We start from the raw sequence: 20,434 nt of genomic DNA on the forward strand, positions 1-20,434 counted from the left end.
TCTTGGTAGGTTTTTAATTATCATAAATGTGACACATGACATTGTAAATTATTTTTACGAGTCGTAGCGACATCTTAAACAATTGCGAGAAATTACCATTTAACGACTTTAAAAACAATCGCCGAATTAAAAAGTTAGTGACATTGTCTGTGATGTCATCCCAAAGTAATCGTTTATGCGCCATTGTTACATTCTAATTATCTCTTATTTTTTCTATTCAAACATCTCACAATTTATAATATGAATAAATTACTGTCAGTTGAAGGATTTATTATAATTCCAATTTCCAATCAGTTAATTAATTAAATAATTAAAAAGTGGGTTTTAATCAGGACACCCATCTCGAAATTCGACCTCCCTGAGAACCCGGAAAAAGCTCAAACTCCGGTCATTTTCCCCACTTTWCTTGTCTTTTGTTTAATCCTACAGTACCCGCATTGCATAGTTCTCAGGAATATATCCATCCACGGCCCGCACCGTCGGGCGTTTAATTAAAAGAAAAAGACTCTCGGATGGCAAAAAGACGCTTTTAATAAACGTCACGATTTCGTTGGTGACGTTTACTCTAATCCGGGATTTTATTGATCATCCGGTACAAACGCGTTTTATCGTCGAGGACGATTGTCGTAATCACGTCACCACTTTAGCGACGAATTGACACCGACCGGAGCAAAAAGCAAGTCCGAATATTCGCTCCGGACCAAATAAAAGGGGATTTATCGCGAGAGCCGACGTCGTAAAAGTCGAAGACAGTGGCGGGACAGGAACACAAATAAAKAATTTTTGCTATTAGGCTGTAAATGCAGATGCGTGGGATTCGATAGTGCTTTGAGATGAAACCACCGGTCACGATAAGTCGGTTACAGAGATATAACGATAAATCGAGTTTGTCATTTTGATGCGAAGGTACCGTTGCTTGAGATTCTATTCAAATCGAACTGTATTATGTCGGAATAAAGCTGGCAACGCAACGAAATTTCGTGGTTTATAATTATTTGAGTTTGCAAAGTTGGTAGCGACGCCAATGACCGCTAAATGTCAAAAACCGATAACCGACGTATATTGTTACTTTTAGTTTATTTTAAGATCTGATTTACTGACCATATTTACCGTTGATAAAAATTTTGCGCAAACTTGCTAATTTTGTGATAAAATCACACAAATTATCTGCCTTTGAACTCCTTTTAAAGTAAAGCTTGTCGCTAATGCCAGTACCCGTTCCTCTAGCAGCTGCCATTTTTAATATCAATTTCTAAAATTTATGTCTTTTTAATGAATAAGACGCGCGTGTAGATCGCATTATTTATTATTCGTGCCATCGATAAACACAAATAAAGTTATATTTAACGATCTTTATAATTTATTATCTAACGCAATATAAAATACACACTATTTCCCGATAACAACTTCCGCGATGCCTCCATTCCTCCAGGCATTCGCTATAAAACTCGATATATTGAAATTCAGCTAGCGCCCATGTGGCGCCTCGTCGGCCTGGATCTTCGGGTCATCCCCCGGAAAAATCAAAATTTTAGATGAGTCTTTAATCACAGGACGTGTTCGCTGATTCAAATCGATCAAAGTCCCTAGGAAAACAACCTCATACAATGCGCGTCAATAAAATCAGGATTCGCAAGGCCGCCCACGATTTATGGGTCATGATTCGAGACAGAAACATCAAATTTAATTCGATGCAAATTTAATCAAAACGGCATGACGGCTCAGTACGCATTGAACATTCGTGTACACACAACGTAATTTACATTAGGATCGATCAGAGATGAAATTACATTTTAGAATATGAAATGTCAAAACTTTGGGGTTAAGTGCCAAATGTCACGTGACAGAGCTTTATCAAATTGTTTTCGATGGTAGCTCGTGATCACAACAACACGAGCCGTCACTGGATAAACTATCCTCACAGTTATAAAATCTTTATATTTTAGAAACATGAAACCATTCTCTCTGAACAATTTTGTTTCAAGTCGGCCGATTAAAGTCTACCTATTTTGAAATCTAACTCAATGTTTTCAATGAAATCTTAGGCTTAGATCTCTTTAAATGAGAAAATTCTAATTTTCTCATGCCTATAGCCTTGAGACCAAATTTAATCAATTCTGTAAATAGCGCGTGTTAAAAAAATGTCACGCCAGCATTCAAGACACAAATACCAGGAATATCATGTGATAAAGAATGTGCAAATCCAGCATTGACAGTTGCTAAGCAACATTGACATTTGACACTAATTTCGAATTTTTGAAATGTCACGACAATGACCCTTGCGACTAATTATTCCATTTCTATTCCTAATTTGTTTTTTCTAAAAAAAAAAGGTATTAAACGAGACAATAGAAAACAAATTACGCTGACTGTTGGCAAAAACGAAAACGTCAAATACTGTAGTAGTGAACCGAGACGAGAAACAGGAGTAAAAAAGCCACACGGTGAGAAAGAAAACTCAATTTACATCATAAGTCAAGCTGCTTGCAGACTTTCAATTAAACAACAAGAAGAAATGAAGTTCTTACATCGCAACACGTCCATTCGGATCGGAAAACAATGAGAGTCTTTCATCTTGACCGTTACGCAATATACAGAGTGTGCAAAAAAAGACCTCAGCCGACCGCCAACCTTCAAATACTAAACTTCCCCAAAATTTAACCTCTATACCTTTACTGCGTTCCGAGACTATTAATATTTATTGAGGGTCGCCGTCTATGTTACAGAAATATGTTTGTGATTATATAATTTATAAGGGACATTGCGTGCATACGAATTGCAGGATTACCAACTGCGCGAAAGGAAGAAGACAATTATCGCAACCGTCCAATTACCATAACCGATCTATTAGTAGAGCAAATGACGAACGAATGTAAGTCACTGGTACACCCATTTTTCCTGTTGGCAATACGTCAAATCCGATAAATGTATCAAGTTGGCACCTGTCATAAATCCTGACACTAATTTTTGGCAAGTTGAGTGTGCTMTTTTTACACAAACAATTGGAAAATCTGGGACTATTTCATGTTCAACKTGTACACAGACCGTCACGTTTGACACGATTGTGACAACTACTCAGAATTTCAAATTAGTACACCATACATGAAGACATTACAGTGGTGTACATGAAGTTTGCAACGGCCGGAATTGTTGGTGTTACCAACTGTCAAGATAAAAAAAGATATCACTGATTTTTACCTGAAACAAAAGAAAAATTGCCTGTTCGGGCTACCTGACATCGGAAATTTGTTAAGTTGGTGCTGTCACCGAATGTGATAATTAGAAATGGTAGTGGTGTTACAAAAATATCACAAGATCAGATTAGAAAAAGCGAAAATAAAATTTCTCACGACTTATGACATGGAAATCAACTCAAACTTTTACGAATAGCATCTGTCAATGAAATCAAATGCTAAATCAAATTAATGACAGTTTATTTGACGTTTTAAACTGTTAATATAAACTAATGACCTCACATACATCTGTCGAAAATAATCGTAAAAATTTTATCGACGAGATAATGGTGAAATTTTAAATAAATGAATGTCAACACTTCCCTAGAAATGGGGCATGTTATGCGTCGAGTCGGAATTTTCAAAGATTTGTAATGTTTACAACCCTGAATGAAAGAAATTTTTTGCCAACCCTAAACAYTTAAAATTTACCAAATCAAGAAAACCATTTTAATTTATAATAGRATTAACATATGAAAGTACAAACAGGAAACGCACACTGCAATATAAATAATTAGCGTAAGGGTAGTATCGCATGTCGCGTGTGTACGCCACAAAAAATAACGTATGTAACAATTACACTGATTTTTTTTATGAATTTCCGGATCTATAAAGCGAGAACATTAATCGGCGATCAAACTTAATATTTATCTCCGGTGCGTCGTTTTATTAATAGAACAGGTGTCATCTGTTGTAAATACTAAGGATAGGTGAATCACCCGTGTGTCCGCGATCAAGGTTGCCAACCTCACCACCCCCAAAATTACCTCTGTTCTTTTCCGGCGACATCGTGATATTTCGAAACTGAAAAAATTTTTTCACGTTTTCGCAACTCGCAGTGGTCCTTTTGGCCCGCACCGCCGACGTTTCGACGTTCTTCACGGACACCATCACACACCAGCACAGAAACAAAAGCGCAGAGACGTCGCGGGGACTCATTTTGTGGCCGGCGATTTTCAGACGCAATATTTTGAGACGAGAGGTTGAAATTCGCGCGACATTCACTCCACCATCGCTCGCAAACGACTGAAAGAGGACGGAGTCGTGCTGAAAACGCTGAACAGATGGAAGTGGATGCGCGCGCAAAGCGCCTGAAAATTTTTACGAGAGCTTACGCCGCGCCGGTGGCGACATCTGACGGGCAGGTTACAGCCGGAGGTGCAAAAGCTCCGTTTTTGGAGATTGCAACATGGATAAAAGCAATTGGATTGCGAAAACCGTCTCGTCTGTGTATTTGTTTATAAACAGAATCAATCAATAAATAATAAATTGCGCAATTCGTTAAATATTTTGTACGATATCTTGTTGGTATCGTTATAAATTGCAGTTTTGATTACGCTGACATATTTTTTGTTGTCGACATTCTTTGTCCTTACGTCATGTCTGAATCTGAATATTTATGGAGGTTTCGTGTCAACTGTACTTTACGAAGTTTTATTTTTATGCCGTTAACGTGTTAAATGACTTTCTATTTTCGCATCTTTGAGAAGATTATGATAATAAATTCAAATTCCTATCCTTAGCTATAAATTTTCCTCGTCAGTGCCATTTTTTGACAAATGGCACAATTCTTCCTACTTTACGATATTCATACACAGAAACACAGAGATAAAACTTATTTTTGATTTATTTTTAATTTTAAATGCTAAAGAAATACATGGTAATTCATATAAAAAAGGGGTACAATCAATTATAAAATCAACCAAAACAGGTAAAAAAATCAAAAATAAGGTTTTATATAATCATACTTCTGCATATCCTTATGGCGAAATGACTCTCACTGTAAGTAATTTTCGAAAATGTTTGTGGACCAACTTTGTAATAAGAATGTTATAAGTTGTTACTTATACCGGGTGACTGTAAATGATTGTGAGTTTTTACCTCAAGTTGGTTGAAAATTCTAGTTAGACAACCTTCAATTTCAAATACAAACGTCTATAGTTAATTGTCTTTCATTTACGACGGGCGACTGTTGATTGAACCGTCACCTGAAACATTCTGATATGACAAATTAGAACGATTACCAATAATTCAGAGTTGTCAATAAATTCTTTTGTCACAAACATTAACAATCACCCGGTACTATGTTATAGTACAAAAATGCCGTCGCGTCGTTTGCTTTGAAATGGTATATCTAACGCTTCAAATTATAAAAATAGCGTGTAATAAAAGAATTGGCAGATATAACAATACAATAGGTATTTGGACGAGGTGGCACATTTCATAGTCGTTCTGATACAAAAAAATTTTGAACACTGTTAATTCAATGTTTTAGAAAGATTTTGTGTATGTGCAACCAACAATACAGAACAATTATTTGTGTAGACTGATTTCAGTAAAATAACATGCGTTCGCGCCATCTGCTTTTACTGAGACTTAATAAAGTTAAGTTAAACAGTAGCAAGACGTAGTGTTCTGACATGTGTTCGCGCCATCCGCAATCTATCATATAATAGACACAATATATTCTAAAAACGGTCAAGTAGATAATAAAAACCATGCAGTGACTGTAGTCCTTAAATATATTCACTGTAGTCCTTAAATATATCATTTTTTTTATTTAGCATGTATTTTTCTTTGCACATGTTTGCAATGACAATTTTTAGTATTTTCGTACTGGAAACTGTTGTTGCAGACATTTGCAAAGATTACGAACAATTATAACTTTTAATAACTACACAAAGAAAGGGATCATTTAAATTGCCCGCCATTATGCAAAAGTACCGATTTTAGCCATCGATGGTGCCACAATCTTCCGACCACCCACCACCAGCAACAAGTCTGCTAGTTTTATCTGTTCTGTGTCCTTTAATTTCCTTAGAAGAAATGGAAATAAAAAGTTCTGTGTGTCTAATTGTGATAGTCAAAGGCAGGTTGAACAAAAATATAATTTCATTTCCTTATCCACAAACAATACGGGCTATTAGCATAGATTAATAGGTTAATCTGTGCTATTAGTGTGACGTCACGCAGCCATTTTGGTTGTACGAGTTGGAAAATTTTCTACTCATAATTTTCCAGTTGTGTTAGCCTCCTAAATCAAATTCCAAAAGCACGGGTATCAATTTTGAGACATTCTGTATAAGGTAAGTACATTTTATTACCTCCCAAAATTTTCAATAGCCTTGAAGGTGGCCTTTTAGGAATCTGGGCTGGTGAACTCTAGAACTACTCTGAAGCCTTGTTGTCCATCAACTTCATCTTCGACTTGTTCTCTTGCCTCATCGTCTCCTTGTTCAGACATCTCCTCGTTGTTATAATATTTTTTCGAGTTTGCTTTATAAAAACCTCTCTTCAAAAAACTCATAGGTTCTTTGAGACTCCACACTCGTTGTGAACTGTAAAACTGCTCTAGAGCCTTCTAATTCCTCTTCAGCTTCTACTTCTTCAAACCATCTCTTTCATAATTATAATTTTTGAGTTTTCTTTATGAAGGAGTACCTATCTTGAAAAAAGTCATTCGTTCTCGACTTCTGATGTATTATTTGATGTACAATGGCGAGCATTAATTTAGTAATCAGTGTCATTCCGTAATATACCTTCTTGTCAAAATTACACAGGGAAACTACTTTTTTTTTGACAAAAAGATGAAGTTCCAAAATGACATTACCTACCAAAATTTTATGCTCGCCACTGTACCTCTTAAAAACAGTTTCTATAATTTTGAAGCGTGCCTCTAAATATGGTTTTTAATCAAAACTAAACAGGATATTCACAAGTTGAACTGTTGTTGAAGTTTTTAGTGGTGAAAACAGTTTATAACTTTTTTGAAAAGTTTATAACTTTTTTCATCTAGTATTCTTTTTTTTTCACTCACTACTTATTAGGTTAGTTTTGTGGCAGTAAACGATCTAATTTATGCATAGTCCACTAAACTGAATAAACACTCTTGACATATGCGATGTCTTCATGGGGTTTCTTTTTAGGTAATAACTACGAGGGGCACTAGAAAAGTAATCTACCAAAAGTAATCTACCTAATAATTAAACAAAAGACGTACAATTTTTTGATAATTTATTTTTTCAATATAAATCCCTCCCTACATCAATCAATACACTTGCACATTTCTCCTCTACTAAAAGTTTATCTTTATAAAAAATATATWCTCTTGGCTCTCAAAAAATTCGTTGTYGGCTGCTTTTAGGCCATCATCAGAGTCAAAACGGCGTTTTCTAAAAWTTTTCTTTTGTAATCGAAAAAGATAAAAGTTAGCGGAAGCAAGTCCGGACTATAGAGAAGATGGTATGTCTTAACGAAGCWGCAAAGTTTGCTTAATTTTGGCAGCCTTATGCACGGTCGCATTCCCATGCAGCGAAAACACTTCTCAATTAGAAAAAACTGAGTCTTCTGGTGAATTGCTTTACGTAAATTTTCAACGTGTTTGCATAGATGTCCACATTTATTGTTGTCTTTTCACACTTTCACTTCGGGGATTCTCGAACCCATCTTAACTGTTTCGGTAGTGGTTTCGGCTAAAATTTTATTGTGTAATGTGATATATAACGTGTGCCATCCTTCTAGACGTCATTCATTCTCTCACGGATTCTTTCTGGTTAATGGCCCTCTTTTGTCAAAAATTTTATGGCATTGCTTTACTCTAATTTTAAGTTACTCATTTTTCCTCATAATTTCCTTTATAAATATGGAAACTAATGATCACAATTAACTTAAATTTTGCAGGTAATGTTAGATACTTGTTATATGGATATCATATAGATGTATTTTCACAATAAAATAACTGTCGAATTTATAAAATGACCAACATTATTAACCAAAAGTCACTAAACAATAAGCATGCAGTTTATTTACAACTTTATATTATACTGAAGAGTATAAAATAAGTTACAAACTTAACATTCGCAATTTCATAGAAGTTGTTCCCAATTTTCTTTCGCTTTTGTGCCCTAATCCGAGGAAGAAGTATTTGGGGGCATTATTGCATTTTCCATTTTTTCACTGAAACAAAACATAACAATTAGTACATAATGTAACTTCTTCTTTGCAGTTTTTTTTTTTGACGTATATTGCCTATCATGTAAGATGTAAGCGTCATGTATAGCTAGAGCAGAAATTTAAAAAATCACACGCTACAAAATCTACTGCAAAACACTTGTTCAACTTTATCTCACATAAAATGAAGTTTATTGACATTTGAATTAACAAGTCAATAAATAAGTAAAAAAATTAAATAAAGGACTAGGCACACTTTATATGGGAATTTAAGGGCCACTCAAATTGGATAATTTTTATATCAATCAAGGCGTCTCAAAAAGCTGAACAAATCATATCATTGCTCCAAACGTGTAATTAGGAGGGCCGGAAATTGCAATCAAAGTCAAGATATATCCCATAAGAAAAGTCTTGTGTCCGCTTTTTGGTCTGTACAAAGAGCTTATAAATATTGGAGATTTGCAATATTGCCGTATAACTATAACTAGTGGACTGGGGTTCAGGTACAAAGACATAAGACCACGAATTTAGAAATCGGTCTCCTTTGTATTTATTCTCTGTACAACCATCCTAAATAAGTAAAGACACTTTTATGGATATAGGGATTTAAGCGGACAGAAGTTAATAACTCCAACAGTGGGAATAATCCAAATTCAATCGCGACTTCTGGCGTTCCTAATCAAGATACACGTTTGGCGCAATGATATGATTTGTTTAGTTTTTTGAGTCCCGTCGATTGATATAAAAATTATCCAATTTGAGCGGTTCTTAAATTCCCATATAAAGTGTGCCTAATCCTTTAAAACTGGTAGAGATTGAAAGCTGAAACATCCAAAGTTGAAGCTCTTTGAACCCAAAGTGTTATTGTAAATGTAGACAGCATTAAAAAACTGAACTTTAACTTGATGTTATTACAATATGTCATAACTTTTATAAACTTATATGTAAAAAGCCAAATTTAGCCGATATAAACTTCTTATTTTTTGACTTATACAATTGTCATATTTATTCCAGTTTTTTTAGGACCACCGATGGTATYTTCCTAGTATCTTATTTTACATGGCATTTTTCTCTGAAGTGCAAATTCTGAAACTGTATAAGATATGAAGCTGCATTTTATTACCTTGCAAATTCTTCGATAGCCTTGAAGGCCGCATCCAAGTAGTTGGAGTTGGTAAATTCCAAATTTATTCTAAAACCATCAATTTCTTCAACATCCTCAACTGCCTCTCCTTCTTTTACCTCTTCGACTTCTTGTTCAGTTCTTTCCATAGTTATAATTATTTTGGTGTTCTCCTTTTCGTAGCCTCTTATCACATTTAAAGTAATTTTAATTAACGTTGTACGTGGTAAAAAGCGTATTCGCTTTCGAGTCTGCACAATTATGTATTTTCCCATAATCTTCAGGTATGCATCTACGTATCTCGCCCCAAACAAGACAAACAGGCAAGGAAATTCACTCGTTTGCAAGTTGAAATGATCTTTTCGACTGCTGATATTTCCGTCAGCCGTTAAGTTTTTGGGCTGAATTAAAAAAAAAATTATCCATGGTTGATAACTTTCTTGGTTCACTATATACACACCTAGCATACTGATTTCATTTCACCACTTAACCACTTATTTTATTAGTAGTTGTTAGGTTAGTTATCTGCACGGGGATCAGGGGTATGATATAGAAAAGAGAGCCTCTAACAGGCCTCCGGACTCTTCCGTAATACGATGAAAAAAAAAACAGTAAAGGATAAAAAACTATAAACAACACAACTCGATTAACAACGCCAACTTACGAATCAAACAGCGTTGCGATCGCAGTGGTCAAACGTCGTAGAGCAAAATGTACTAAATTTTAAACCAACTTTATTATTATTATTACTGAAAAAAATGGTGAATTAATTCACCGAATCTTCTAAAAAGCGAACAACCAAAAGGTGCCTGCAAAATACGGCGTGAATATAAAAAAATTTGCTTGCACTCTTCATTACTATTCTCCGCGTGCTTATAACTATGTCAGAATACAGTTGCACGACAGTTTACCACATGAAAAAACATTAGCGCGATGGTATTCGGCAGTGAATGGTTCATTGGAACAAGAGTACCTTTTTTATAAAAAAATAATTGCACTTTTGATTTTTGGCATGAAAAATACGTGTTAATAGGCTGAGAAAAAGAGTTATGACCCAAAAACTGTAAAGGTCCCATTGTCACCGGAAATTTATAGCTTTTACAAGACTTCCGTTTACACCATATCAAAAAGTGTGTTTTTGTCCCTTGACATGCAAAGTTTCATAATAATGGGATAAACGATAATAAAAATATTTCCAAAAAATCATTTTTCGTACCGATTTTTGGAAAGCTGTAATTTTTCTATTTTTTGAGGTAGGTTAGTAAATTTTGTGCTATCTGTTCTTATTTGTAGAGGAGTATTCGTGGTTAAAATTATGCCACACATTTTTGAAACATCCGATATAACGTCCTTGGTCAATTCATAGTGGCCATTTAATTTATTTCAAAGTTGGCAGGCTCTACCCCGTCACCTCTAGTTTGTTGGTTGTGTCTATGTTGGCATCAGAAGAAACTAAATTGTGTCAACAATTGTGAAAGGCGCAGTAGATTTTGGTATTATAGATATTTCAAAATATATTGATATTTTTAACTTAATAATTTTGGACTTAAAAAATCAAATTGTAACCAGAGACCCAAAGTAGTCCAAAATTATTTCTTTAGTACTTTTCCTTTTATCTCCATTGTTGTTTACAAGATTTTGAAATAGATATTATTACAAAATCATGTTTTCCTTATTATAATTTATAACATTATAACTAATTTGTGAAACACTTAATCAATGTCTAGTATTAAATAATAATTCTTGTTAAGATAATAACTTACAAAAACAGTTATCTTCGTAACAAGTATCGTAGGTACTTTCCTAGAAATTAAATTAGAGAATTTTTGCAAATCGTAAAAAAATTTAACGTATTACGACAAATGGCCGTTGCTAAGAAATTAAAAAATAAGACGTTTACGTAAACGTCTTTGAATTGACGGAATACGCCTTTCGCCCTTGACAAGACAATTAAATGACGTTGTCGTTAAGGTTAACGTTAAATTAAACGATTTGCAAAAACTCTCTAATGACTTTTCAGAACTATTACAAAAGAACGATAAATTAATATTCCTCCCAACAGGGAATAAAGTGATGCTTTATTTTTATTCCCTCCTTTTTGATTAATAAACTGGAACTTTATTCTCTGTAGAATAAAATGAAAATGTAATACCGATTTTTACTCTAAAATAAAATGGAATTGAAACTTTTGAGTGTTTTTTGACATCAACAAACTCCTTGACACCTATTTTTATTACTCTTGAAAATTGCAGTTGCATAAACTAAATATTTTTTCTAAATATGTTATGGAACAAACATCATGCAATCCTCGTATGAAAATGTCCTCGGCTCTTTCAGTGGCCTCTGGCATTATCTAGACTCTCAGGATTAAAATAGTTGTTTATTCCCTTAATACATCATAATTAATTACTTTCAATAAGGAATAAAGAATAAGRCCAAAATTGCACTCAAAAAATTGTATTTATTCTTTTAATGAATTTATTATTATACACAAAAATAAGTACAGAAAACAATCCTAGCTCAATATCTGTAATGATCGGGTTTATACGGCCCGTTCACCGGCACCCCCAAATACTTTGATTGCTCTGGCGTTAGCTTCGTCAATTTAACCCCCAAGTGATCCAAATGCAACCTTGCCACTTCCTCATCCAGAATCTTTGGCAACATATGAACCCCCACCGAGTATTGCCCCGGTTTCGTCCACAGCTCAATCTGAGCCAAACACTGATTCGTAAACGAATTCGACATGACGAAACTGGGATGTCCTGTCGCACACCCCAGATTGACCAACCTCCCCTCGGCCAAAACAATCACATGATTGCCATTTGACAACAAATAGCGATCGACTTGTGGCTTGATATTCGTCTTGCTTTTCGCATTCTTCTCCAACCAACTCACATCAATCTCGCAATCAAAATGCCCGATGTTACACACGATACTATCATTTCGCATGTTGAGGAAGTGGTTGCCGAGGATAATATCCTTGCAGCCGGTCGTAGTGACAAAAATCTGGCCCTCTTTGCTCGCCTCGTCCATGGTGGTCACCTCGTAGCCCTCCATGGCGGCTTGAAGGGCTATGATAGGGTCGACTTCGGTGATTATGACGCGGCCCCCAAACGCTCGCAACGACTGGGCGCAGCCTTTGCCCACGTCCCCGTAGCCCGCCACTACGCACACTTTGCCGGCCAACATCACGTCAGTGGCGCGCTTGATTCCGTCGATTAGGGATTCTCGGCAACCGTATAAGTTGTCGAATTTACTCTAAAGTGGAATTTGTAAAAATTAATAAATTTTCTCAACCGCTATCGTATCGGTTTCTTTTGTCATGCTAACTAAGCTTGAATAACCTTATTTGGTTTTTAAAGTTAAGTAAAAATATTGTTTAATACAATTTTTAGAATTAATAATTCATCATTATTCCCTAATATGACCTCGAATTCATTTCTTGTAAGAATTTTAATAATTTCAATAATAAAAATATTTATTTGAAAGCCTCAGACGTGAGTTTTACTAAACTTCCTTACTTTTGTAACCGAATCGTTGACGTTAATCGCCGGCACCTTCAATGTCCCCGCGTTGAACATTTTGTACAAATTGTGAACCCCAGTGGTGGTCTCCTCACTAATCCCTTTACAATCCTTCAAATATTGGGGATACTTTTGATGGACCAGATTCGTAAGGTCGCCCCCGTCATCCAAAATCATATTAAACGGTTTTCCATCGGGGAAAAGGAGCGTCTGTTCTATACACCACATGTATTCCTCATCGGTCTCCCCCTTCCAGGCATACACGGGTACCCCTGTCTTAGCAATAGCAGCAGCGGCGTGATCTTGCGTACTAAATATGTTGCAACTTGACCATTGAACCTTTGCGGGGGTCAAGAGTTTATCRTAAAAAAACACAATAGGGTGTGCAAAAATAGACTCACCTCGGCACCCAACTCACGCAACGTTTCGATAAGAACGGCCGTTTGGATGGTCATGTGGAGACAACCGGCGATTTTTGCCCCTTTGAGGGGCTTCTTGGGGCCGTAGTGTTTGCGGAGACTCATGAGACCGGGCATCTCGTTCTCGGCGAGGGAAATTTCTTTGCGGCCCCAGTCGGCTAGTTTCAAATCGGCTAAATGGGAAGTTTTAAAGTACGCAAAAAGAGGCTCAGGGGGCATACATACCGACTTTAAATGGTGGCTTCGACATTTTTTCTGAGATATTTCGTAAAATAATAAACGAACTAAGCGGTAAAATTTAAACCTAACCTAAAACCACCACGAGTGCTGTAGACCGGCTAAAAAATACTGAGAATGCGCATTTTGGCGGTCTATTTTTATAGTGTTGCTGGGTGGATGCCGATGCGTTCGAATGTTCATAAAATCGATTTTTTTATATAAAAAAAATACAAAGAAAGAAGCGTGAAAACCAATATAATCTTTCATCATTACAAAAGTTTTATTCCACTCTGCAGTTAACTTTTTTTACGCGCCAATTCATACATGTTTCGGCGCGTAATCAGAAATCTTCTTACTTCTTCACTTTTGGCAGTGTTTTATTTTTCTTCATCTTCATCTTTCAGCACCACAGTAGAATTGTAATGTTCTCCTAACCGATATAAATGTCTATGATACGCTAAAATTAATTCCGGCCCTTCAAAATTCTCCCCTTGTAACGTAGGGGGCCCATTTGATTGTATAACCTTGATAGGGCATTTTAAGACATTAGATAACGCCCTGAGTTCCAGTTGGCCTCCCCACAGTTTCGTCGTGGCCACTTCCTTGCAATACGATTCAAAATATTCCTCACTAATCGTTTCATCCGACTCATTATACATAAAAGGCAGAAACTCTTCTTTATTCTCCTTCATAAATTCCGCTGTTAATTTTCTTAATTTTGGAACAGTGTAAGCTTCCCTTCCGGTCAAGACCAACTGATGATTCACCGCACAATATAAACAATTCCCATCCGCAGGAATATTAAACAACTGAAGCCCCATTTTCGCCAAAACCTCTTTAATAGCATTCATCTCCGTCATTCTGGGCCCCTCTTTGTTCTTCTCGGCTTGCTCCTGAATGCGTTTTTCGCGTTCGCGTTCCTCTTGAGCCTTTTTATTGCGCCTACGACCCGCTCGAGACACTCGAACAGATTGATTGTCAGGATTGTCTTCGGGTTCATCAGGAGTCTCGGAATCATCAGGGGTGGGTTCCTCGGCGGCCGGTTTGAGCGATTCGAGTTCAGAGGAGTGTCTAATTTCGAGTTCCTGCTCAAGGCGAGCGATTTCTTCAGTAACTTCTTTTTTCTTCTTTTTATCGCCTTTTGTAACACTTTTTTTCAACGACTGGATTTTCGCCTGAAGGTCTTTACGTTCTTGTTTGTGTCTTTTGAGGAGCTCTTCTTCGTTTGTTTCCAACTCCATTGCACTGATTTTAAGTGAAAAATTAAGGAAAATCCAATCGGAAAAAGTGGTCCGATTGTGAGGTTAGAACCACAGGTTAGAAGTGTCAAAAAATGACTGTAATGACAATAAAGATTAAGGTGCTTTCACACATTTGCGAATTTAATTTTGGGACCTGAGCCATTGTCCTGTTTGGTGACGAACACTGTGATCAAAATAACAATTAAAAGTAATTTTATTTATTACATAAATAAAAGTTTCGCAATTGATTCGCTCTTTGGGTGATTGGTAAAGGTCCGTTTATAACCAAATGTCAAAATTCCGGATCTGCAAAAATTCAAAATACAACTTGCTTTAAAACATAATTTATTAGTTGTTCAAAATGAGTCATTTTAACAAARAGTGTGTCAAAACTGCAATAAATAAAGAACGCTCAATCCAGTTTCACATTTATATTCAGCTATAAATAAATAAATCACACATTTTCCTTCGCCTCTTCCTCTTTATTCCTATTGGGATCATCTGGTTTCATCGCTGGGAACAACAAAACCTCCTTGATATTATTGTTATCGGTCAACAACATCGTCAATCTGTCAATCCCCATGCCCCAGCCCCCTGTCGGGGGTAAACCATACTCCAGCGCCGTACAGAAATTCTCATCGATTAATTGGGCCTCATCGTCACCCGCGGCTTTGGCTTTCGCTTGTTCCTCAAACCTTTGTCTTTGCACCATTGGATCATTYAATTCAGTATAAGCATTACAAATCTCCCTTTTCATCACAAACAACTCAAATCTTTCCGTTAAACCCGGTATCGACCTGTGCCATTTGGCAAGGGGGCTCATAATTTGGGGATGTTCGGTAATAAAAGTGGGATTAACGCACTGTTCCTCGATAAACTCCCCGACTAACTTATCCAGAAGTCTCGCACTGGTCCTCGGCGAGGGACACTCGATATTATGCGCCGTACAAAGATCACTCAAAAATTTATTCGCCGAATCTGAACTCAAATCTTCCGGTGAAGGGAATTTCACTTTGAGGATCTCTTCCAATGTTGCGATCATCGGGATCCGCTTGAACGGTGGAGTGAAATCAATTTCGACCTCCTCCCCCTCGGGACCCTCTGGATGATACTTGATTTTATAACTCCCATGGATACTCTTAACCATCCCGGAGACAAGCGCCTCGGTGATTGCAATCAAATCGTGATAATCTGCGTAAGCCATGTAAAACTCACAAGACGTAAATTCGGGGTTATGGGTCAAGTCAATTCCTTCGTTGCGAAACAAACGCCCGATTTCGTAAACACGGTCTAAGCCCCCCACGACCAACATTTTAAGGTACAGTTCCGGAGCCACTCTCATGAACAAATCCATATTCAATTCGTTATGATGAGTTATGAAGGGCTTGGCGGTGGCCCCCCCTGCGATCATGTTCATCATCGGCGTCTCTACTTCCAGGAATCCCAATTCGTCGAAAAACCGCCGCATGTACGAAATGATTTTCGCCCGAATTTCAAAAATCTCCCTGACTCGGCTATTCATTATCAAATCAAGATACCTCTGCCTGAAACGCGTCTCTTTATCCTTGAGACCGTAATGYAAATGTGGCAACATGTGTAAACATGGGGATAGTATCTTAATTTTGGTTGGCATTACTGACAATTCTCCCTTTTTCGTCTTTGTGGGAACCCCCTCCACACCTATGATATCCCCTCGTCGGATTTTCCCGATATCTTCGGCAAATTTCGCCTCGTCACCGTAATTCCGCGCCGTTGCCATAACTTGCAATTTGGTGCCTTCGCCCCTCAAATCGTAGAAAATCAATTTAGCCCCTGATTCACGAATTGCGTGGACGCGACCGGCAACGCTTAATTTATCCTTCTCGACGACTTCCCCATCCTTGAGATCCGAATATTTTTCGATGAATTCTTGCAGCGAAATCGACACGTGGAATTTATGGGGGTATGGGTGGTTGTCGCCTCCCAGAGACTTGAGGTTTGCCACCATTTGCGTGCGGAGCTTGAAGAACTCATTGGGAGTGATATCTTCCTCCGATTCTTTCTTTTCTTTAGGTTTTGTTTCGACCGGCTGTTGGGCGACTTTCTCGGCCTTCTCTTTCGCTTTTTGTTCAGCTTTTAAGCGTCGTTTCAGCTCACTGTAAAGCGGAAATAAAGCTTTATTAGTGCAAGGTTTGAGTCCGAGACATACCTTTTAGTCAACTGAGAGAATTTCCAAACTCTTGGACGAAAAAGTACAGAGAGAGTTTTCAACATTATACAAAGTTATTTCGACTACAATTTGTATAAAAGAACAGAAAAAAAAGCGGCTCAATTTTGGATAATTGTAATCAACTTACTTCTTTGATAGTTTTTCACTGGTTGCATCAGCCATTCTTACTTTTTAACTTTTTAATTAATTAACCTCACCGAACACGTTCACGTGTGAAAAAACAATGGCAAAAAATGGTCGCCACTGCGCAAACGCACAGTACCTCCAAACTCCAAGAAACAAATCCTCTGTAAAATTGAAATAAAAAATCAAATTCTGTGTTTAATTTAAACGTTAAAATTTGCACAAAATTACCAGAGATTAATAAAAATTAAACTAGTGCATTTACTGCCTTAAATTTATATATTTTTTTAAATAAACAAAGCAATTATTGCTTTGTCAGGTTGGCGGCTTTGCTTAGTCAATTTTCGCCCTAACCTCACACTTAGTTCAAGCATTAATGATAGCCCCCTTTTAGCTATGAACGTCGTTCGGAACGTGTTAACTTCAGTTCGCTTGGGGGCTTTAACCTTAAAGTCGGCCCGCACTTACGCCTTCAAGAGTGATTTAAAAATCAAATGGGTCCGTCCGGAGAAAATCTCTTGTATTAAGCCGGAAAAAAGCGGTGATCTTGAAGGCATGATGCACATCGACCCGTCCCAGCCTCAACTCCCCTTCCGTGGTTCGAAAGAGTTGGAAACGGCCGACGAAACCGTGAAAAAATTGTTCTCGTTAGAGTATGCCCCCCGTAGGAAGACGACCCAAGTGTATGGCTATGAAATGAAGCAACTTGTAAAGAGGCATTCGTTCGATACGGGTTCTGTTGAAGTCCAAATTGCCAGATGGACCGCAATAATCAGAGCTTACCAGGAGTTGATGGAAAAATTTCCTAGGAATAAAGTCATGAAAGTTATTTTGAAGGAGCTAATCGATAGAAGGAAAAAGAAATTGAAGTATTTGCGAMGGTGGGATTACAAACGTTTTGAATGGTTACTGGAAGCGTTGAAAATTGTGTACAAACCGCCTCCTGAACACTTCCATTGGATCACCAGGAAGGAGTCTTTAAGGAAATTGACGAATAATTACTGCGAGGATATTAAGCAACGCCGACTTGAAGACTATAAACAGATGTTACAAAATGAGCAACCTGTATTTTTGCAAGAAAAAATCAGAGCTCTCGAGTTTATAAAAAATGAGCAAAGTGAGTGTGGAGTTGAAGTCACCGTCAAGGATGAGGAAATTGAAGCAGTGAGGAAACAACTCAAGGAATTGGAGGAGAAACGTAAAAATGGGGAAGACTATAACAATTAGTGTTTTTTTTTTTGAAACATTTTTTTCGTTTTCCGTTAAATACATGTATCACGTACACATAACGACGAAAATGCAACAATAAAAATCCCTAATCTAGAAACTTCACATACATACGAGTGAAAATACTTAAAAAAATAAAATGTTTGTTACACATATCTACTTATTATTGATCATAGTTTTTGTATTGCCATCTAAAAACTAATCAGAAATTGCTTCACCGTACATTGAACTCTAACACTTACTATTCGCTATAAGAGAATCAGTCATTGTTTCGTGACCTTAGGAACAAATTTTTGGAGTTTTTCTTTTGCGTAAAAACGTGATGAAAATTTGCACAGCAAATCGGAAGAAGAAACGAAATTTTTCAATGTGAAAATATCTAAAAACAAAGTATTGCACTCAATGCAATCCAAAATTACTGTTATATATACAAAAAAAAAACTGAAACTATCACAATTAAATTAATACTGACGCAACGGAAGAACTGATAAAAACTAGCCCAAATCAAAAACGCAAGACACATGGGCGGGCCAAACCGCGTTTCTGCAATTTAGGCTCGTTTAAAACGAGAAAAATTCCATTTGAAAAAGGCCATTCGTTTCASTTTTACGTCCAGCGGCCGGACAAGWTTTGATTCAACTGTACACAAGTATCGAAATGGAGATGAGCAATTAGTACCTAATTTAATCCTAAATGTAACAACCTTGTCCGCGATTAAACAAGCAAACTTATTACAATTGACCTAAGCGCCTCACCTCTAAGTCTTCTTAAAGAAGGAACTTATAGTCTTACTGCCACTCGCCGCCTTGGCTCGAGCCTTATCTTTGGCGCTAACAGCAGGAGATTTCGCTGATTTAGGCTCAGGTTTGCTCAAGTCGAGAACATTTGAAGTGCTACTCTTGTTCTCCTCCTCGAGTTTAGTTTTTTTCGCTTCGTTGGGGGACAGGGGGTTCGTGCTTTTTCGTTTTAAATTAAACTGGGGGTCGTCAGGCAAATTCAGGTATTTGAGGAGTTTTTGACTAAGATCGTCCATTAAATATTCCGACACGATTCCGTGAGCGTATCGTAAATGTGAGTCCGAGTCTGAAGATTCTGATTTGGATGATTTTACAAAAGTTGCAGAAACGGCGCCTGAACCCACGTGAATATTTTTCTGTTTGAGGATTTCAGCCACACGCTCTGTCTTCTTTTTCAGCCACGAGAGGGTTTTTTCTTCGTTGTATTTGAAAGCGTTGAGCTCTTCATCGCCCTTGCAAAATAATTTTGTATAAAATAGAAACAATGCAAAGTTGTGACTCACTTTTTTGTCAGCTATCATATTTAAATACTTGAGACCACTGGATTTTAGTAATCTTTCAGTCTCTGGAAACTCCTCGTCTCGTAAAAGTTGGTCTAAAGGTATTGCTTGGCTGCTGCAATATTTCCTCAAATATGGTAACACTAAAATTAATTTTATTAATTATTGTTTGAAACTGAGATCTGGCGAAGCCTACCTAAGAAAATAGGGTCTATGGGGGTCGACAGGTGCATTTTCCCGTCGCTTTTGACCGTCTCATCAATAAACCATGACCTTTTCGCTTCATTGTAAGTCAAGATTTCCTGTACAGAATTATTGGCAGGTGAAAATAAAAACACGGCAGATTCGCCCGTGTTTGGGTGTCTTAAGGTGACAATGTCGGGGGTTCCAGTCCCCGTGTACTGCTCGCTAAGTTCCAAAGCTTCACCTAAACACGAAAAAAATGTAAACAAACCTTTTACATCAAAATCCTGACTGAAAGTCCCCGCGAGACTCGCCGTTCCGAATTCATCAATATCGAGTTTTTACGTCGACACAAAGAAAACAAAACGCAAATCCGGAAAAAATACAAAGAGAACAAAACAACCGCTGGAAAAAATCCCATTATTTTTTACCTTTGAGAAGGAAAACCCAGGAATTGGTCGGCTGTTGAAGGTTGGACTTGATGCATTTTTTCGGAGAGGCTTTAACGCGAGGCATTTTCACGTTAAATTAATGAAAATTTAAGGAAAATTGTTTATTAATAGGAGACAGCCATCACTGACGCCCGGTTAAATTTCACACTAAAAATGACAGTTGTGCATAAATTAATTTTAGGTTGGCAGCATTCTTCATCATTTTCATAATAGTGCAGCGGACCAAATAAA

At 37.1% G+C, this 20,434-nt stretch overlaps 6 protein-coding genes, 1 long non-coding RNA gene and 1 other non-coding gene across 10 annotated transcripts in view; 2 read left to right on the top strand and 6 right to left on the bottom strand.

Annotated features, from left to right (window-relative positions):
* The window catches only part of LOC123013752 (division abnormally delayed protein), a 48,626-nt gene extending 44,357 nt beyond the window's left edge, over positions 1 to 4,269 (bottom strand). Inside the window, exon 1 of the mRNA XM_044412510.1 lies at positions 4,001 to 4,269. Coding sequence (XP_044268445.1) covers positions 4,001 to 4,172 — 172 coding nt within the window. The 5' untranslated portion in view covers positions 4,173 to 4,269. The remainder of the gene's footprint in view (positions 1 to 4,000) is intronic.
* A 1,721-nt stretch (positions 4,270 to 5,990) lies between these two features.
* On the top strand, positions 5,991 to 11,495 carry LOC123012928. The gene is made up of 2 exons (XR_006413240.1): positions 5,991 to 6,319; positions 6,377 to 11,495. It is a non-coding gene; the product is annotated as an uncharacterized LOC123012928 (long non-coding RNA).
* Positions 7,243 to 10,792, bottom strand: LOC123012927. The gene is made up of 3 exons (XR_006413239.1): positions 9,767 to 10,792; positions 9,307 to 9,707; positions 7,243 to 8,189 (listed from the first exon to the last, which is right to left on the bottom strand). It is a non-coding gene; the product is annotated as an uncharacterized LOC123012927 (transcript).
* A 252-nt stretch (positions 11,496 to 11,747) lies between the features above and the next one.
* On the bottom strand, positions 11,748 to 13,627 carry LOC123012920 (adenosylhomocysteinase). The gene is made up of 4 exons (XM_044411155.1): positions 13,478 to 13,627; positions 13,235 to 13,425; positions 12,831 to 13,172; positions 11,748 to 12,567 (listed from the first exon to the last, which is right to left on the bottom strand). The coding sequence occupies exons 1-4, from the start codon at positions 13,500 to 13,502 to the stop codon at positions 11,827 to 11,829; spliced, it is 1,299 nt and encodes a 432-aa protein (XP_044267090.1). The 5' UTR covers positions 13,503 to 13,627; the 3' UTR covers positions 11,748 to 11,826.
* Positions 13,628 to 13,709: 82 nt separating this feature from the next.
* Positions 13,710 to 14,815, bottom strand: LOC123012923 (deubiquitinase OTUD6B). The gene has a single exon (XM_044411159.1). The coding sequence runs from the start codon at positions 14,710 to 14,712 to the stop codon at positions 13,849 to 13,851; it is 864 nt and encodes a 287-aa protein (XP_044267094.1). The 5' UTR covers positions 14,713 to 14,815; the 3' UTR covers positions 13,710 to 13,848.
* Positions 14,816 to 15,040: 225 nt separating this feature from the next.
* Positions 15,041 to 17,201, bottom strand: LOC123012919 (lysine--tRNA ligase). 2 transcript variants are annotated; one of them, XM_044411153.1, is made up of 3 exons: positions 17,049 to 17,156; positions 16,901 to 16,983; positions 15,041 to 16,847 (listed from the first exon to the last, which is right to left on the bottom strand). In XM_044411153.1, the coding sequence occupies exons 2-3, from the start codon at positions 16,963 to 16,965 to the stop codon at positions 15,167 to 15,169; spliced, it is 1,746 nt and encodes a 581-aa protein (XP_044267088.1). In that variant the 5' UTR covers positions 16,966 to 16,983; positions 17,049 to 17,156; the 3' UTR covers positions 15,041 to 15,166. The 2 variants fall into 2 exon arrangements, with proteins under 2 accessions (XP_044267088.1, XP_044267089.1); XM_044411154.1 differs by lacking the exon at positions 16,901 to 16,983 and having other exon boundaries at positions 17,049 to 17,201.
* On the bottom strand, positions 17,109 to 20,357 carry LOC123012922 (ribonuclease H2 subunit B). 2 transcript variants are annotated; one of them, XM_044411158.1, is made up of 5 exons: positions 20,183 to 20,357; positions 19,765 to 19,995; positions 19,572 to 19,711; positions 19,027 to 19,520; positions 17,109 to 17,208 (listed from the first exon to the last, which is right to left on the bottom strand). In XM_044411158.1, exons 1-4 carry the CDS (start codon positions 20,265 to 20,267, stop codon positions 19,029 to 19,031), a joined length of 948 nt encoding a protein of 315 aa, XP_044267093.1. In that variant the 5' UTR covers positions 20,268 to 20,357; the 3' UTR covers positions 17,109 to 17,208; positions 19,027 to 19,028. The 2 variants fall into 2 exon arrangements, with proteins under 2 accessions (XP_044267093.1, XP_044267092.1); XM_044411157.1 differs by lacking the exon at positions 17,109 to 17,208 and having other exon boundaries at positions 18,256 to 19,520.
* Positions 17,231 to 18,424, top strand: LOC123012924 (28S ribosomal protein S15, mitochondrial). Its single transcript, XM_044411160.1, has one exon. It carries the CDS (start codon positions 17,441 to 17,443, stop codon positions 18,269 to 18,271), a length of 831 nt encoding a protein of 276 aa, XP_044267095.1. The 5' UTR covers positions 17,231 to 17,440; the 3' UTR covers positions 18,272 to 18,424.
* Positions 20,358 to 20,434: the final 77 nt, after the last annotated feature.

The sequence above is a fragment of the Tribolium madens genome, unplaced genomic scaffold (genome assembly GCF_015345945.1).
Source record: "Tribolium madens isolate multiple individuals breed KSU strain unplaced genomic scaffold, Tmad_KSU_1.1 Scaffold_96;HRSCAF=242;Tcas5.2_LG5, whole genome shotgun sequence".
Classification (NCBI taxonomy): domain Eukaryota; kingdom Metazoa; phylum Arthropoda; class Insecta; order Coleoptera; family Tenebrionidae; genus Tribolium; species Tribolium madens.

What these genes read in the sequence shown, in the direction of transcription:
- LOC123012920 (XM_044411155.1), bottom strand. Translation starts at nt 13,502, where the DNA reads ATGTCGAAGCCACCATTTAAAGTCG. An exon ending in GAAGCCACCATTTAAAGTCG is followed by an intron (nt 13,426 to 13,477) that starts GTATGTATGCCC and finishes CTTCCCATTTAG; the next exon opens with CCGATTTGAAACTAGCCGAC. An exon ending in TGCGTGAGTTGGGTGCCGAG is followed by an intron (nt 13,173 to 13,234) that starts GTGAGTCTATTT and finishes ACCCCCGCAAAG; the next exon opens with GTTCAATGGTCAAGTTGCAA.
- LOC123012923 (XM_044411159.1), bottom strand. Translation starts at nt 14,712, where the DNA reads ATGGAGTTGGAAACAAACGAAGAAGAGCTCCTCAAAAGACACAAACAA.
- LOC123012922 (XM_044411158.1), bottom strand. Translation starts at nt 20,267, where the DNA reads ATGCCTCGCGTTAAAGCCTCTCCGAAAAAATGCATCAAGTCCAACCTT. An exon ending in CTGGGTTTTCCTTCTCAAAG is followed by an intron (nt 19,996 to 20,182) that starts GTAAAAAATAAT and finishes TTTCGTGTTTAG; the next exon opens with GTGAAGCTTTGGAACTTAGC. An exon ending in ATATGATAGCTGACAAAAAA is followed by an intron (nt 19,521 to 19,571) that starts GTGAGTCACAAC and finishes TTATTTTGCAAG; the next exon opens with GGCGATGAAGAGCTCAACGC.